Genomic DNA, 19,230 nt, shown 5'->3' on the forward strand with positions numbered 1-19,230 from the left:
TGTACTTATCTGGATTTCACATACAATTAAATGTTCCCAGTGTTACTGCTTTAGTCACACCTGACTAGAGTTCCAGAAAGCCCATTAGGGGCTCATTATTTACTCTGCACCAACAATGGCAGCTGGTGCATTTGGGGCCATCACACATACTCCTATCCAGCATAATTGACCACCCTTTTCCCCCATCGTTTTTGAAATTTTGCTGTGATGAATGAGGACTACTACTTTATCTAAGCTATGGTGGTACATACCAGTTATTATAGCATCTGGGAAGCTGAGGGAAGAAGGTTGTAAGTTTGAGACCAACCTGGGCTATATAATGAGAATGTTTCTAAGAACAAATTACTACTGGAGCCAGGAGCATGGCCTAGTGGTAGAGTGCTTTCCTAGCATGCACAAAGCCCTGCATTTGATTCTTTGGTATGACATACACAGAAAAGGCCAGAAGTGGCACTGTGGCTAAAATGGCAGAGCGCTAGCCTTGAGAAAAAAAATGTCCAACGAATAGGAAAGAGAAGGGGGGAAAACAAGATGATTGGGAGGGGTGGAGGAGGGAAATGGGGACAAAAACATGTGAAGGGGTATCAATGTGTGAGAAGTAATGCAACTACTATCTGGCGAATATAACTGTAACCCCTCTATACATTACAATTAAAATTTAAAAATGTCCAAGGACAGTGCCCAGGCCCTGAGTTCAAGCCCCAGGACTGGCCAAAAAAATATACTATTTTATAATTAGAATTACATTTTCTGAGTAAAACCATACAATCTCAAAAATAAATTCAAGGGCTTGGGGATGAAGCTCAGCAGAATTGCATTTGCCTAGCATGCATGAGGCCTTGCGTACAGCAAAACACAACTTCACCCATACACCAGTATTTTTCAAGTAAACGCCCCAAGCAGATAGATTACTTTATACATCAGATATCTTCCACCTTAATCTTACTGTTGGAAACAGCATTTCTCTGCAATATTTCTAATGAGAATGTAATAAAAAAGTGTCGCATTATCAATGCCCCACCAAAGACAGTTGATCCAATTCCCATCTCCAGTATTAGCATAGTTACAATACCTGCTGCTTCAAAATACTTGAACTTTCTGGTTTCACAGTTTCATCCAAGTTGAGACCTACCTTTTCTAGAAAGTTCCAAATCCATTTATCCCCTTTTCTAATTACACAAAACCGAAACAACTCTGTTTTTCACTTTAGTGAACAAAATCAATGAAATCATGGCACATTTCTGCTCGGGAGAGCCCAGCTGTGAGTTGCTACAGCAACTCTTGTACACTGACCACAGAATGCCCTATCCAGGAAAAAAGGCCTTTGCTCCACCTACTGAAGAAGCAGTGGCCCTGGCTAATAGGCACTCATGAGCAAACATTTGATTTCAGTTCAGTAGCTGTGATGGAGAAGCAAGAAACCATTACCGACTCCTAGTAGTAATAAATGTCACCTTGACAACCAAAACAAACTACAAACCAAGCTGCTGTGTCATGTGTTTCTGAACTATGGTTTGACTCTGTGTGTGTGTGTGTGTGTGTGTGTGTGTGTGTGTGTGTGTGTGTGTGTGTTTACCTCTCCCTTAGAAACCTGAAATTGGAAAGGAGCCAAAATAATTTCCCTTCAGGGAGAGAGGGTAGGAGGAAAGGGAGAGGGAGAGGGGGAGGGGGAGGGGGAGAGGGGGAAGAGGAGAGGGGGAGAGGGGGAAGGGGAGAGAGAGAGAGAGAGAGAGAGAGAGAGAGAGAGAGAGAGAGAGAGAGAGAGAGAGAGAGAGAGAGAGAGAGAGAGAGAAAGATCGCACATTCCTACTTAGTTACTAAGAATATATTCAGGCTTTTGGTTTTAGACTTCAACCCATGTAAATATGTTCTACAAGTTTTGTTTTATTTGGCCACTCAGACTCAAACATTGAGTTATTACTAAATGCCAACTTCTTTTCTAGCTGCTTTTTATTTCTTTAAGAAACATGGAACTTGGGGCTGGGAGTTGGACTAGTGGTTAAGTGTTTGTCTAGCATGCATGAAGACCTGGGTTCAATTCCTCAGTACCACATACATAGAAAAAGCTTGAGTAGTAAAGCTCTAGCCTTGAGGAAAAGCACAAAGGCAGTGCTCAGGCTCTGAGTTCAAGCACAAAGATTGGCAAAAAAGAAAAAAAAAGAAAAAGAAAAAAAAGAAACATGGAACTTATTTCCTTTATTCTTCATGACAACCCTGTAAGATAGGATTAGCATAATCCCTATTATACAGAGAAATTGAGGCTCTCCAAAGCTATTTGGCTTGTACAAGCTCCTGAACACTAGAGTCAGAATTTGAACTCATATCTCTCCATTCCAAACTATTTGTTAGAATTTGAACTCATATCTCTCCATTCCAAACTATGTTTTTTTCTAGTTTACTGATTTTATGCAAAACACTCAATCCTTACTGCAACTGTGCAAGCATTTCTAAAGTAACTTAAAATGTATTTTAATATATTTTTCAAATGGTTTTAATATCAGCCAGTCCTCTAACCCTGGGAACAGCCTCTGCAGAGCCCCTAATGCCAGCCACTGTACACAGCAGGGACTCTAAAAATCACACACCTCTATCTCTAAGAGGAACACTTGCTGTATCCTACTTTATTCCCATCTGTGCCCAGCCTAGCCAGTCTATGTACCCTGAGTTGGCTACAGCTGGTGGCACATAGTGCCAGGCGTCTGTGCCCAGTCAGGCACAGAAGTCCAAAGTTACATTTCCAAACTGGACACGGCCAGGTGCCTAGAACACTGGAGTGCGATAGTGTTGAGTTTGCTTGCATCCAGATGGATCCAGAACCCAGTATATGCACCCCTCTGTGAGAAGCTCCTCCTGCATAGAGTGAGGGTTGTATCCAGACAGCCTGCTGGGGTATCCTATGTACAATGCTCCTGTCCATAGTACCTGGTCTGTGCCTGGTCAGCTATGTTTTCTCCCACAGGATGCAGTCTCCCACAGAGCCAGGGGTCTATGCCATGCCCTCAGCCACAAAAGCTTGCCTGAGCATTCTTGAATAGGAGGCAGCTTATAGCCTACAGCCCCTGAAAGCCCAGGCATAAAAGACCATCTGTACCTGGCTAAATAGCATACCACTGGATACAATGGGAGGGGAAGTACTCAGCTGGACCCAAAGCCTGTAGGGGACACCAAAACCTACAAGAAAACCAAGGAATCTAATGCCTAAAATGAATAGTCTGATGCATAAGTCACTGAACCCAGATGTATAAATCACTGTGAAAGATGATAAAATTTATGAACAAAGAGTTGGGAGTATGGCCTAGTGATAGAGTGCTTGCTTAATATGCATGAAGCCCTGGGTTTGATTCTTCGGTGCTAAGGTTCAAGTGGTAGATCACTAGCCTTGAGAAAGCTCAAGGAGTGTGCCCAGGCCCTGAGTTCAAGCCCCAGGACTGGTTAAAAAAAATCATCAAGAAGCAGAATAACATGCCACTTTCATAAACCAACAATTCAGGGGAGTACTCTGAGAGTGGAGAGGAAGAACAAAAGAACCATTAAATAATGAGACAAATGACTGATACACATCCACAAACACAAGAATGCAGAGAGGAAATTAGGAAGCAAACACAGGACATCTATGATGACATTAACAAAAGACACTTTACACAACTTAAGGAAATGAAAGACAAAATTGAGTTAATGACAACAAAGAACATGGAAAAATAAAAGGCTAGATCTCCCTATTGCAAAGCACAGTTCAAAACATAGACAATGGAATAAATGAAGTAGTGAACAGAGTATCAGGAGTTGAGGATAAAGCAGAGGAATCAGAACAAAAAAGGCATGGGAAAAACACGCAGAACATATCAAAGAGACATTTAAGAATTGGCACATTTGGCCAAAAGATCAATCTATGCATGCTCGAGATAGATGTGGGAGAAGAATTCAAAACCAAAGGCATTGAAAACCTTTTAAACAAAATAACAGAAAACTTCCCCAACCTCAAGAGATAGAATCTCACCTACCCAATAGAGGTATACAGAACTCTTAGCAGCCAGGAACCAAAAGGAAACACTTCTAGACATATTGTAAAAATATTGGACTTAAAAACAAAACAAAACAAAACAAAAAAACAAGGAGGCCCGGAGTTTGGCCTCATGGTGGAGTGCTTGACTAGCATGCACGAAGACTCAGGTTCGATTCCTCAGTGCCACATACACAGAAAAAGCCAGAAGTGGAGCTGTGGCTCAACTGGTAGAGCTCTAGTCTTGAGAAAGCCAAGGGATAGTGCTCAGGCCCTGAGTACAAGCCCTAGGACTGGGACTGGCAACACCCCCCCACAACACCCCCACGCCCCACACACAGACACACACACAAGCAACTCATCTTAAATGCAACAAAATTAAAGAAGGTACTTTATTACAATGGAAAGATTAGAATCACTGTAGATTTCTCACAAACTCTGAATGCAAGGACAGCTGGAGTGGTATAATTCAAACTCTGAATGACAACAATTGCCAACCTAAACTGTGGTACCCTGAGAAGCTAATATTCAAAACTGATGGAGAAACTAAAACTTTTCACAACACTAAACCCTCATGAACACTAAACTAGCTCTACAAAGGATACTAAAAGGAAACCTACTATGTGGAGAAGACAATCAAAGTAAAGGAAACATAGCATTGAATAAAAATTAGCAGACTAGTTTAATAAACACAAAAGGAAAGAAGCAAACTACAAGAAAGCAACAAAATGGCAGAAAGTACAGTATGACATACATCTCCATTGTAACATTAAACATCAGTGGGCTCAACTCCCAAACAAAAAGATGTAGAGAAGACTGTATCAGAAAAATAAGATCCAACTATTTGTTGTCACCAAGAAACTCATCTCACACTCAAAGATAAATTGAGTGAAGGGATGAAAAAGGTCTCTCAAGAAGGCAGGAATGGCGCTTAATGGTAGAATGCTTGCCTAGTATGCATGAAGCTCTGGATTCTATTCCCTGGTACCACATACACAGAAAAAGCCAGAAGTGGCACCGTGGCTCAAATGGCTAGGCTTGAGCAAAGTGTCCAAGGACAGTTCCCAGGCTCTGAGTTCAAGCCCCAAGACTGGCAAAAAAAAAAGGAGTAGCCATACTGTTATCTGATAAAATAGACTTCTTGTTAAAATCAGTACAAAGTGACGAAGAAGGTCATTATTAATAAGGGGAATAATTGATGAAGAGGAAATTACAGTGGTTAGTATGTAGTCATCAAACAATACAGCACATAAATACATTAAACAAACATTCCTTAGCTTTCCAGAACATGATAGACAACAAATACAATAATAGTGGGAGACTTTTAACACTCTAGTCTTACCAAAGAACAGGTCAGCCAAATAAATATCAGCAAAGAAGTCTCTGAGTTAGCCGGGCACTGGTGGTTCACACCTGTAATCCTAGCTAATCAAGAGGCTGAGAACTGAGGATCAAAGATCAAAGCCAGCCCAGGCACTAAAGTTCTTGAGACACTTATCTCCAATTAACCGATAGAAAACTGGAAGTGGTGCTATGGCTTAAGTAGTAAGAGTGCTAGCCTTGAGCTGAAGAGCTCAGGGACAGTGCCCAGGCCCAGAGTTCAAGCCCCATGATAAAAAAAAAAAATCTCTGAATTAAATGACACCATAACTCAAATGGATATAATAGACATCTAGACTATTTTACTCAATAACCACACAATTCATATTCTTCTTAGCAGCCCATGAAACCTTCAAAACTGACTATAGCATACTCAAGCCTAAGCAAATGCAAAATAATTGAGATCATTCTTTGCATCCTATCTGAACATAATAGAATTAAAACTATATCTCAACAACAGAATCTAGTACAGAAAATACCAAAACACATGGAATGTGAATAACACACTGTTGAACAACAGCTGGGTCATTGAAGAAATGAAGAAGGAAATCATAAAGTTCTTACAATTTAATGGAAATGAATACACATCATACTGGAACCTCTGGAATATTGCATAAGTAGTGTTGAAGTCGGGCGCAGTGGCTCGTGGCTGTAATTCTAGCCAGTCTTCAGAAAATGGAAAGATGCTCATGGATAGGTAGAATTAATACTGTGAAAACTGCCATACTGCCAAACATAATCTACAAATTAAACACAATCCTCATCAAAATCCCAATGACATTCTTTACCACAATAATAAAAAATTCATATGGAATCATAAAAGACCTCAAATAGCCAAAGCAATTCTAGGATGGAAAAAAAAAAAGGAATGCTGATGGCATCAAAATCCCAGACCTCAAGCTCTACCACAGAGCTACAATAACAAAAACAGTATGGTATGGCACAAAAATAGCCAAAAGATCAGTGGAACAGATTAGAAGACCCACAAATAAAACTATACACTTAGTTATTTGCTATTTGACAAGGGATCTAAAGATATACTGTGGGAAAAAGATAGCCTCTTCAACTGGTTTTGGGAATACTGGGTATCCATATGCAGAAAACTAAAAATGGATCCCTGTCTGTCCCTATGCATTATTATCATACCTCACTGTCAGACCTGAAACTTTGAAATTACTGAAAGGTATAGGAGAAACACTGGAACTTATAGGCATAAAGCAGAAACTTTTTGAAGAGTCCCAGGGGCACAATAGATGGGAGAGAGATGTGACAATGGGACCACATCCAGAGGTTTTTGCATAGTAAAGAATATAGTTACTAATTTGAAAGTCAGCCAACAGACTGGGAGAAGAATTTTACCAGCAATATATCTGACAAAGGCCTAATATAAAAAATACACAAGGAGCTCAAGAAAATGACCCCTCCTAAAGCCAATATACCAGTCACTAAATGGGCAAAGGAGCTAAGGAGAGACTTCTCAGAAGAGATAAAAATGTCAAAGAAACATGAGGAAATCTTCAACATCATTGTAAAGAAAATGAAAATCAAAACAACTCTGAGATTCCATCTCACCCGAGTTAGTTTGGCCCACCTTATGAATTTGAACAACAAATGCTGGCAGGGATATGGAGAAAAAGGAACCCTATTGTATTGATGGTGGGAATGTAAATAAAACCACGTTGCACAGTAGTCTAGAGGTTCTTCAAAAAACATTTTCCTATGACCCAGCCATACCACTCTACCTGGAACATCATATGCCAGGGTAAACACACTTGCATAATTACTGCACACTATTCACAATATCCAAGTTATAGAAACAGCCTAGATGCTCTACAATAGAAGAGTAGATCCAAAAAATTGTGGTACTTATACATAATGGAATTTCACACAGCCATTAGAAAGAATAATATGTCATTTGCAGGGAAATGGATGAGCCTACAACTCATGTAAAGAGAGGTAAGCCAAACCCAGAGACAAATGGCATTACGTTCTCTCTCATGCTAAAATACAGTAGGACATGATAAATTATTCAGGACTCTGGACGTTCACACATAGTAAGATCAAAGGGGGTACTTTTAGAGGAGGAACACAAAGGCACAATACCTATATGCCTCTGATGATATATTTATGGAAATGAACTCCAGGAAATGGAAATGAGTTCTTTTCTTTTTTTGCCAGTCCTGGGCTTGAGCTCAGGGCCTGAGCACTGTCTTTGCACTTTCTCAAGACTAGAGCTCTACCACTTGAGCCTCAGCACCACTTCTGGCTTTTTTTCCCCCATGTATGTGGTACTGAGGAATTGAACCTGGGTCTTTGTGCATGCTAGGCAAGCACTCCATCACTAGGCCTTTTCTTTCTTGTGTCATTTGTACGTTCATCTGTCTTTGGGAAGAAAGGATGGGCACAGAAATGGATGGACAAAGCATGAACAAATGCAGCAGTGGCACTTACTAGGCACTCTGTTGAAAATGAGCTACACAATTTGTGGGTAGGGACAGGAAGGAAAAACTGGGAGAGAGCAAAGAAAAGATTGACATTGTCCAAAAAGAAATGTACTCATTACCTCACTCACAAAATGGTAACCCTTCTGTATAAGACCTTTATAATAATTTACACAGACACACACAGGGCTTGAACTCAGGGCCTGGCCATTGTCCCTGAGCTTTTGCTCAAGGCTAGCACTCTACCACTGGAGTCAGTGTTACCTCCGGCTTTTTCTATTTATGTGGTACTGAGGAATCAAACCCAGGGCTCCATGAATGCTAGGTAAGCACTTTACCACCAAGGCACATTTCTAGCCCCAAAACATTTTTTTTTGTGTGTATGGCATAGGTGCTGTCCATGAGCTCTTCAGGTCCTACCCTTGAGCCAAGCCCCACTTTCTGTTTTCCAGAGGCTAACTACAGGTAAGAGTTGTAGGTTCTTTTGTGCCTGGGGTGGCTTTGAACCTTGATCCTCAGATCTCAGCCTCCTGAGCAGTTAGGATTACAGGAGTGAGCCACTGCACCTGACTTTCAAAAACATTTTAAAAATAAGAATATATTTTCAGAGGCCGGGAGTTTGGCCTAGTGGTAGAGTGCTTGCCTAGCATGCACAAAGACCTGGGTTCGATTTCTCAGTACCACATACATAGAAAAATGTCAGAAGTGATATTGAGGCTCAAGTGGTAGAGCTCTAGCCTTGAGAAAGTCCAAGGACAGTGCTCAGGCCCTGAGCTCAAGCCCAGGACTGGCAAAAACAAAAACAAAAAAGAATATATTTTCATACATGACTTCGCTGGTTAGCTAAGAATATTTATCTACTTTCCTAAGTGTATAGGAAGCAAAGGTACAAAAATAAAAGGCCACATTATGGTCCTGGTGGGTTTTTCTTGTTTTGGTTAGGCTTAAATTATAGAACTAGTTTCCCCAAGGAAGACAGGCAAAGTAGAAAAATGGGTGTTGTGGTAAACCTTCAAAGGAGTACTGTGTGGATCATCTCCAGGGCTGAGGAGCTGATGGATAAGGGGGAGGAAAAAGCAATCCAAGGGCACATAGACAATTTAACCAGGACATGAAAATTTTATCTCTGCCATTTCATATTTTCAAGTTAAATTCCATATATCAATCTGCCTATTTTCAGTTACTTCCCTATTTCCAGGTATGGAAAAGCTCCTAATATGGCATTTCTTTTCATTATTAGAATGAATCACAGTTCTCCTACCCAGAAAGTCCACAATGATTTACTTTCTCCTATATAATTATAATATTTAGGAAAACCTAAAGATTATCTTGAAAGTTATTTTCTTAGCTCCTTGAGATTCTGACTTAAACATTTTTCCATTCCTATAGCTTGGACACTCTCCACTCCCCTGGGAATCTACCTCTAGGAATCACTATCATTTACCCTATCTTCTGAGACTTTGCCTTTTCTTATAGTTTTTCTGTTTTCTACCGCTACTCCAGTTGGTGACTTTCAGTTCTCTAGTGTTTCAGAAAATGTGAGAAGTCAGAAGAGATGTACTAGTTTCCATAGGCTTTTGGAAAGACACATCGTAAGTATGAATTTATTATAAAGCATTTATATACAAAGAAATCCATTATGACATCACTGATTTGAAAACATATTTGTTGAATTAAAATATTTATGAAATAAAATATAACTACATGCCTGATTTTTTTCTGGATGATGTAATTAAATAGTTGACTTCCTCTTCTTGCTCTTATAAAAAATATACTATGTTTTTGAGTCCTAGATTATAGATTTTGGGTCAATTAATATTGATAAACATACATAACACAATAAAGTTGTAAAAGAGTAAGATATATAGCTGACCAGTGTTAAAAAAATTAGATTTATAAATGAGAATAGTAATAGCAGGGGAAAATTTCTGTAGTTGATTTATTGTCTTCTAAAACTTAAAAGTCAGGGCCAAGATTGTGGCCTAGTGGTAAGAGTGCTTGCCTAGCACTCATGAAGCCCTAGGTTTGATTCCTGGGTACCACATACACAGAAAAAGCAGGAAGTGGTTCTGTGGCTCAAGTCGTAGAGAGCTAACCTTGAGAATGCCCAAGGAGAGTGCTCAGGCCCTGAGTTTAAGCCCCAGGACTGGCAAAAAAATAAAGTCAGTACTTGTAATTGTCACACAAAACTTAGGTAGGGCTGACGGTGTGGCCTAGTGGTAGAGTACTTGCCTAGCAGGCACAAAGCCCTAGGTTCGATTCCCTGGTACCACATAAACAGAAAAAGCTGGAAGTGGTGCTGTGGCTCAAGTAGAAGAACACTAGCCTTGAGAAAGTCCAAGTACAGTGCCCGGGCCCTGGGTTCAAGCCCAAGGACTAGCCAAAAAAACAAAAACAAAAACAAAAAAACCTTAGGTTAAAGGTATCCACAAATTTTTTTCCCTCCCCCTCACCAAAAAAAATATTCCACAACTTTAAAATAAGAGGGACTCAGCATGAGGAAAATTAAACCTAGTAAACAAAAAACTGGGATAATACTTCCATCTCAGATTTAACTTGAATTTACGCATTGTTAATCTAATACAATTTCTTTGACTTTGTATAAGATACCTACAAAATGAGCAATATTTCTAAAACATGATAGTGCCAGAGTCTGGTAAAAAAACAAAAGTAATTTGAAAGTCTTACTAAGTGATTGAGCATTACTTTTAAAACATAACTTCCTGCTTTATAGAGGCCAGAAACATAATTAAAATTTCAGAAAGGTATATTAAAAGCACACTAGGTAATTCAAGAGCCCACAGACAAAGTTCATTTAAGGTGACAGTTTTGCTATTGTGTTACTGCTCCCACATGATATCATCTCTTCTCAATTTCACTTGAACATTATGAACTTGTACGGGATGAGAGCTGCTGTTTTTCTGAAAAGGGTTAGTTTCATTCAAACATTTCCTGGAGCTGTTTTTTATGTTCTTTGTTCCTTTTAGGTTGCTATCTTCTCGATGAATACACGAAGTGTCACTTATCTTTGAGTTTTGAACTTGCTGCTGCAGTTTTTGGACCTGGGGAGAAAAACACAATCTAATGTTTTAGTAAAAAAAAAAAAAATCTCTCTAAAATGGATGGCTTAGGTTGATCATTTAAACATTACAATAAATTTAAAAGTTCAATTTAGTAAGTTATTTTTACTGGATCATTTACATGCCTGAACTGTGCTAATTAAGTAGTAATAATGAAGGCTTTCCAAGGAATGTATTGCTCTGGTTAACGAGAAAAATGCACGTATACAATACTTAGGAGAGTTCAAGGAGAGATAACTGATTAGAAAAACGTGTAAATTTCGGTACTGCCAAGATTTAAAAAAAAAAAAAAAAGTGTGGCTGGGAATTTGGCCTACTGGTAGAGTGTTTGCCTAGCATGCACAAAGACCTGGATTTGATTCCTTGATATCACATACATAGAAAAAAGCTGAAAATGGTGCTGTAGCTCAAGCCTTGAGAAAGACCAAGGATGTGCTCAGGCCCTGAGTTCAAGCCTCAGGATTGGCAAAATAATAATAATGAGGATTTGAAAGGTTGAAGTCCAGCAAGATTAATATGGTTTGGTAAAATTAGGGAAAAACTGTATTGAAGATAGGAAGTTGGTAAAAAACTAAAAAAGAGACAACAGGAAAAACTTGTCAGGTGATAATAGCAGCAAAGTAAACAATTGGTGCTAAGAACAAGCAATAAATTTATATATTGTGTGCATGTATGTATATGTTTGTGCTGTCTTGAAAGTATTCTTAAACTACTAGTGCATATTTAAAAAAATGTCAAAGGAAAAAGTTAAAAGAACAATTTCTTTTTCTGATATGTACAAACAATACTTCCTATTGACAAGCCACAACACATTTCATCTAAGTCTACCCTACTGCTTAGCCTATTTCACTTATGCATAGCCTAATAGATATATGTTTAGAGCTGATTTAGACATTGGGTGAGTATGTGTTTTTGCCTAGGAGGCAATTTTATTTTTATTTATTTACTTATTTGGTGTCAGTCCTGGGGTTCAGAGCCTAGGTGCTGTCCCTTAGGTTTTGTGTTCAAGGCTATCACTTTTTACTTGAGCCACGTCTGGCTTTTTGGTGATTAACTGGAAGTTATTTTTCATGGACTTTTACTGCCTGGGCAGGCTTTGAACCATGATGTTCAGATCTCAGACTCTTGAGTAGCTTCGATTACAAGTGTGAACAAACTAGAATGTGGTTAAAAGGCAATTTTTATTGTGGAATGTTTGAAAATTTATACTGTTATAGCCATTAAGGAATACATATCCTGACTTTCAAAATATGATATATAAGTACATATATATATATTAAGTTCTAGAAACATGATTATTTATCTATTTCTTTCAAGTTTCTCTTATATAATCTCAAGAAAATGTCTGAGTTGCGCAATCTTTACTCCAAAATAAACATTTAAAACTTTTTACTTACTACCTTCTTAAAAGCCAGGAAAGTAAAAATAATGCTTCAAAAGTTATCTTTATAAGAATAAAGGCAATGATACTGTATTTTTTATTACTTTCCTATATAAGTGTGTGTATGTGTTTGTGTAATTTATTTGTATCAGCTTATATAAATAGGCAGAGAGCTAAGTAATGTCATTCAGGGTTTCCTGGAAAGACACTCTGTGACTATTGCTCTAGTAATGTAATAATGCTCAAATTCAACTATGGAGTTATTCTCGGGATAAAATATTTTATCTATAATACTTCTGTTAGAATATTTAAATACTTATGCCATTCTTGGTAATTAAGACTTCATACAAGTACAGTTCTTCTCAACACCCTCTTCCTACTGACTATAAATAGCTGAGCACAGGTCCCTGAGGAATAAAGCCTAGCTGCTTGTTTTAGGAAGGAAACTGGTTTTAGGATTGGTGTGGTTTGAGGAACAAGGTGGACAAGAGTACTATCTTAGAGACCTGGGGACCCAAGGGGCATCATTAAAGCATTTGAGGAGAGACGATAGGGAACTGAATGTTATAACAGGTTACTGAGGCTGCTAGAGCTCACTTCACAATGTTTCTGAAGTCTGAATATGTAAGTAACTTTCTTGTAATCTTAGGAGAATTAGTTCAGTAGGGACAGACCTACATGAATCCTTCCTTCCTTCTTTTCTTTTGTCAGTTGTGGCACTTGAACTCTGGGACTAGACACAGTCCCTGAGCCTCTTTATGCTCAAGGCCATCACGCTACCACAAAAGCCAGAGCCCCACTTACAGTATGAGCGGTTAATCAGAGTTAAGAATCTCTTGGGGACTTGACTTTTCTGCCCAGGCTGGCTTCAAACTGTGATCCTCAGATTGCAGACTACGGTGTAGGTAGGCTTACAGGCATCAGATACTGGTGCTGGTTTCTTCCCCTTCCTTCCTTCCTTCCTTCCTTCCTTCCTTCCTTCCTTCCTTCCTTCCTTCCTTCCTTCCTTCCTTCCTTCCTTCCTTTCCTTCCTTCCTTCTTTCCTCCTTCCTTTCTCACTTTCTTTCTTTTTGAAGAGTGTCACTCCTGTCTTTATTGAACTATACAGACCAACCTCACATTTGAAAGGCCATACAGAGATGTAACACTGAATCCAGATATTTTTATTAAGACAACTTTTTCTTAAGCTTTCTTACACTGTCTTGATGCCTTTTCAGTTTGGAGATTTGCTCTCCCTTAATTTCCATTTTCTTGATGAGATGTTCTAGTTCATATTCTATATCTTCACAGACTGAATGGCTTTCAGCTTCCTTCATTTGTCTCAATAGTTCTTCACGTTCCCTATGACAGAAAAGAAAATGTTAGGGCTAGGGATGTATTTCAGAGTTGAAGTGCTTTGCCTTGCATGTGCAAGATCCTACTAACCCAATATCAAATCAGACCAAAATAAAACAAAATCCAATGCTTTCATGTCTGACACATGGCCAGTATGTGATATGATGGTATGGCACATGCCTTTATGTCTCATGGACTGGAGGTAAAGGAAGAAGAAACTTGAATTTGAGGAAAGCCTGGGCTATGCAGGAAGGTTTCTGATAACAACAACAACAATAACAACAACAAAAAGGCAAGTATGAAGTAATATTACAGTTATGATATAGTTTTGGTTTGCCATAACCTTCCTTATTCATAGGTTTTAGAGTTCCAATAGTCTCTTTCTTTAGAGTTGTCTAATCAAATCAATGGCAAATATAACCAGGCTCTTGTAATTGGAGATTAGACACATTCAGAAGTTCTTAGACTTGGGATACTAAAGAATCTTAAAAAAAAAAAAAATCTAAATTAGGGCTGGGAATGTGGCTTAGTGGTAGAGAGCTTGCCTAGCATGCATGAAACCCTGGGTTCAATTCCTTAGTACCACATAAACAGAAAGAGCTGGAAATGACACTGTGGCTCAAGTGGCAGAGTGCTAGCCTACAGCACAAAGAAGTCAGAGGGGCCAAGAGTTTGGCCTAGTGGTAGAGTGCTTGCCTAGCATGCACAAAGACCTGGGTTGGATTCCTCAGTACCACATACACAGAAAAAGCTAGAAATGGTGCTGTGGCTCAAGTGGTAGTGTGTTAGTTTTGAGAAAGCTCAGGGACAGTGTCTAGACCCTGAGTTCAAGCCCTAGGACTGGCAAAAAAATCTAAATTATTAATAATCAAAGCTAAATATCACTGGGCACCGGTGGCTCATGCCTGTAATCCTAGCTACTCAGAAGGCTGAGATCTGAGGATTGTGGTTTAAAGCCAGCTCAGGCAGAACAATCTCTGAGACTCTTATCTCCAACTAATCACCAAAATGCTTAAGTAAAAACACTGAGCTAAGACTCAAATAGAAGAGCATCAGCTTTGAGTCAAAAAGGTCAGGGACAGTATGTAGGCCCACAGCTCAAGCTACAGGGCAGGCACCAAAAAAAAAAAAAAAAAAAAAAAAAAAAAAAGGAAAAAAAAAGAAAGAAAGAGAGAAAAAAAAGAAAACCAAAATAAAGTTAAGTTGAGTCTGGTGGCTCATGCCTGTAATCTTGGCTACCCAAGAGGCTGAGATCTAAGGATGGTGGTTTGAAGCCAGCCTGGGAAGTAAAGTCTGTAAGATTCCTTTTTTTTTTTTTTTTTTTTTGCTGGTCCTGGGCTTCAGCTCAGGGCCTGAGCACTGTCCTTGGACTTTCTCAAGGCTAGGGCTCTACCACTTGAGCCTCAGCACCACTTCCAGCTTTTTTTTTCTATGTATGTGGTACCAAGGAATTGAACCCGGGTCTTTGTGCATGCTAGGCAAGCACTCTACCACTAGGCCAAACTCCCGGCGTCTGTAAGATTCTTATTACTAAGAAAAAGCCAGAAGTGTTGCTATGGTTTAAGTGGTAGAATACTAGCCTTGAGCAAAAAGAAGCTCAGGGACAGCACCCAGACCCAGAATTTAAGCCCCAGCACTGGTTAAAAAAAAAAAAGAGAGAAAAGTTAAATGTCATAAAATGTTCTAATGTCCTTGGCTAGAAGCATTAAAGAACTCTCTTCAATTACAACTCCGGAATTTAAGATGCTGTCAACAGAACTAGATATATGTTTCCATAGAGGTCCATCCAGTTCAACCATTAGGTCAGCCAAGTCACGATCGTGGAATTTCTGCTGAATATATAGTTCAGGCATTTCTGTTGAATGCATAATGTATCCTATACAGAATCTTCCTAACTATGGATGCTTGAAATACATATAAGTCAGAGTCTAAAACAAGGAATCATATGCCTACTTGTCTAATGAAATCATCCATCTTGTTTCTTTAAAAAACACTAAACCAAACCAAACCAATGACAACAAAAATGTGAATCTTTTCTTCCTTTTTTCCTTCCTTTCCTCCCTCCCTCCCTCTCTCCTTCCTTCCCTCCCTTTCTCTCTCTCTCTCCCTCCTTCCCTTCCTTCCTTCTTCCCTCCCTCTCTCTTTCTGTGCCGGTCTTAGTACTTGAACTCAGGACCTGAACACTGTCCCTGAGATTTTGTCCTGAAGATTACCACTCTACCATTTGAGCCATAGCTCTACTTCCAGCTTTTGGTAGTTAACTGGAAGTAAGAGTCTCTTGGACTTTCCTCCTGGTTGGCTTCAAACTGCAGTACTAATATATAAGCCTTCTGAGTAGCTAGGATTACAAGCATGAGCTACCAGCACCGGGCAGAAGAATCTACTTTTAAAAGGTTTTTATGAGTTATAATCTAAGGTTACCAGATCCTAATGTTAGTAATATTTGTCTGTAGGACCAGCTCTTAGAACAGAAACTTCCTTGATTCAAAGAGCAGTAATTGTATACAGTAAAAAACAAAACCGAAAAACAAAACCAAACAAACCCTAGAGTATAAAAAATACAGCAACAAAAAGTACAACAGGTCTATAGTTCAAAATGGGCCCAATTAGCTAAGTAAGAGATTTATGAATTTATAGATAGCATTGATCTTAAAAGTAAAAAGAGGGGGCCAGGAGTTTGGCCTAGAGGTAGAGTGCTTGCCTAGCATGCACGAAGACCCGGGTTCGATTCCTCAGCACCACATACATAGAAAAAAGCCAGATGTGGTGCTGAGGTTCAAGTGGTAGAGCTCTAGTCTTGAGAAAGTACTGAGCTCAAGCCCAGGACTGGCAAAATAAATAAATAAATAAATAAATAAATAAATAAATAGAAAATGTATCCTATTAATATTGTTGCTACTTGATATTTTGGTAAAGAAAAAAAATACATACCCATTCATTTGTTCCAGCTCATCTTGCATTGCCATTAAAAGTTCAGACAAATTGTCACAAATGGAAACGGACTTTCCTGAGTCACAAGGTACAGCTCTCCCCTGGAAAGTTGTTCTGGCAGGCTTATGGAGGCATCTTGATTCAGTCACCTGAAATGGTTTCTGATGATGTGGACCATGGTCATGCATCATCTGTAGAAGGGTTTGTAATCCTGAATTCATAGAAGAACCTGCACTGGCCAACTTAAAAGGAAAAGAAATAGCTGAAAACACATTTAAATGACTGATAGTATTTAAACAGTACTTAGCAATAACTTAAAGTGGAATTTTTTTGGAAGTATGTTCATTTTTATCCTCTCACCTTTTCAGGCACAGAAGGTGATGCTCTAAACTTTGAATATATTTGCTGTGATGCTCCTCCTCTTTTTAAGGTTTTCTAAAGATTGAAAAAGTACATAAAAATATTTAAAGTACTTTTATTTAAAGGTATTTTTGTGACAAGAACTCTTTTTTTTCTTTTTTTTATTATAATTAGTAAAAGGGTAACATGATATTTGCCAGATAGAAGGTGCATTAATTCACATACATTGAAAGTGACAAGAACTCTTAAAACTCAACAGTAAGCAGACGTGCCTATTTGAAAACAGGCAGAAGACATGGATAAACATGTCACTGGACAAAATACACAGATGTGAAAAGACAGTCAATATTATTAGGTACTATAGGGAAATGTAAGATAAAATTACATCGTATACCTATTAAATGATGAAAATAAAAAAGTGATAACATCAATGTTAGCAAGATACTGAAAAAAACTGGATTACTCATTATGTTATTGGTGGGAATACAAAATGGAATACAGTCACTTTCGAAGACAGTCTGGCAGTTTCTTATAAGTGAAACATTTACTTAAGAATATGTCCTAAGTGCATGTTTGGAGATTTGTCACAGAGAAGAAAAAGTGATGCTCACACCTGCACATAAATGTTCACATAAGCTTTGTTTGTACAGTCCCAAACATGAGACAACCTAAATGTCCTTTGATAAGTGAATGATTAAACTGGTGGTAGGTTCCTAACATCAAATAGTATGGAGAATTATCATAGTGAACATCTTGGCAGGATCTCAAGGAAAAAAAAAAGATTACATACTATGTGATTCCATTTATACAACTCATTTTTTTTTTCCTTTTCTCATAGTATTTGGGTTTCAACTCAGTGGCCTCATGCTCACTTCGTTGCTTCTTGCTTATATTTACCACCTGAGCCATCCAGCAGACCTTTTGCTGGTTATTTCAGAGATGGACTCATGAACTTTTCTACTGAGGCTGGCTTTGAGCTACAAAATTCCCAGATATCAGGGCCAGGAGTTTGGCCTAGTGGTTAAAGTGCTTGCCTAGCATGCATGAAGACCCGGGTTCAATTCCTCGGTACCACATACATAGAAAAAAGCCGGAAGTGGTGCTGAAGCTCAAGTGGTAGAGCTCTAGCCTTGAGAAAACCCAAGGACAGTGCTCAGGCCCTGAGCTCAAGCCCAGGACTGGCAAAAAAAAAAAAAAAGAAAATCCATGAGACTCTTATTTTCAATAAATCACCCCCCCCAAAAAATTCCCAGATATCAGTCTCTTGAGTATCTAGGATCACAGTCATAAGCTATAAGCAGCACCTGACTATAGAACATTCTTGACATTGTATGGCTATATCAAGAGGCGTGGCTCAAGTGGTAAAGTTCTAGCCAGGAGCAGAAAAAGCTGAACAAGAGCTTGAGGCCCCGAGTTCAAACTCCAGTACCAGCACAATAGTAAAATAAATAAACATTCTTGACATAAAGATGATGAATAGATTAGGAGCTTCCAGGAGTCAGGGAGGAGTGTATGTGGCTGAAGGCCTTGAAGTAGTAGATGAGTTCATTTAGATTGTTTCAATGGCTACACATAAAATAAAACTATATAAGACTCTCATACTGCTGTCAGTTACCATTTGAACTACAGGTCCAATTATGGCCCTATTCTCAGAACCCTTTAATGGTTCCCAATTGCTTATAGAATAAGCATGGCACTGAAAGTTAGCCATAATCTCATTTCAAGCTATAATTTCAACTTTTTTACTATAACCCTATAAGCATCTAGTACCAAACTACTAACTCCTACTGTGGAAAAACAGTTTTCTAAGACTGCATTTCTCCTTTCTCAGTCTATTTATACCTCTATTAAATTTTATTAAGCTGTATAATATTTATATCATTTCTCCTAACTTCAGAGGTAAGCAGCTTCTCAGAGGCTTCTTCTCTTTTTGCCAGTACTGGGGATTGAACTCAGGGCCTGAGCTAGCCCTTAGTTTCTTTTGCTCAAGGCTAGTACTCTACCATTTGAGCCACAGAGCCATTTCTAGCTTTTTCTGTTTATGTGGTAGTGAGGAATTGAACCCAGGGATTCATGCATGCTAGGCAGGTACTCTACCACTAAGCCACATTCCCATCCTTTAGAGGCTTCTTAATCTGATTCTGCTGTCAGCAGCTTTAGTGTGCTTTCCCTCTTTCCTCTTCTTCCCCCTCTTCTTTTTTCCCCCCCTTGGTCCTAGGGCTTGAACTCAGGGCCTGCACACTGTCCCCGAACCTCTTTTGTGTTCAAGGCTAATGTTCTACCACTTGAGCCACAGCACCACTTACAGCTTTTTCTGAGTAG

General features: G+C 38.9%; 2 protein-coding genes across 5 annotated transcripts in view; both read right to left on the reverse strand.

The window, feature by feature from the left end:
• LOC150059829 (uncharacterized) overlaps positions 1-1,236 on the reverse strand; it is a 156,383-nt gene extending 155,147 nt beyond the window's left edge. The window contains exon 1 of the mRNA XM_090338323.1: positions 1,133-1,236. The gene's annotated coding sequence lies outside the window, so the exon portion shown is untranslated. The remainder of the gene's footprint in view (positions 1-1,132) is intronic.
• Positions 1,237-9,393: 8,157 nt separating this feature from the next.
• The window catches only part of Cep57l1 (centrosomal protein 57 like 1), a 48,323-nt gene continuing 38,486 nt past the window's right edge, over positions 9,394-19,230 (reverse strand). For all 4 annotated transcript variants that reach the window (XM_090338321.1, XM_090338320.1, XM_090338322.1 and 1 more), the window contains 4 exons: positions 16,909-16,983; positions 16,549-16,790; positions 13,479-13,623; positions 9,394-10,883 (listed from right to left, as the gene is read on the reverse strand). In XM_090338321.1, coding sequence (XP_090194447.1) covers positions 10,662-10,883; positions 13,479-13,623; positions 16,549-16,790; positions 16,909-16,983 — 684 coding nt within the window. In that variant the 3' untranslated portion in view covers positions 9,394-10,661. The remainder of the gene's footprint in view (positions 10,884-13,478; positions 13,624-16,548; positions 16,791-16,908; positions 16,984-19,230) is intronic.

Source organism: Megascapheus bottae, chromosome 8 (genome assembly GCF_031878675.1).
Source record: "Megascapheus bottae isolate mThoBot1 chromosome 8, mThoBot2.hap1, whole genome shotgun sequence".
NCBI classification, from domain to species: Eukaryota; Metazoa; Chordata; class Mammalia; order Rodentia; family Geomyidae; genus Megascapheus; species Megascapheus bottae.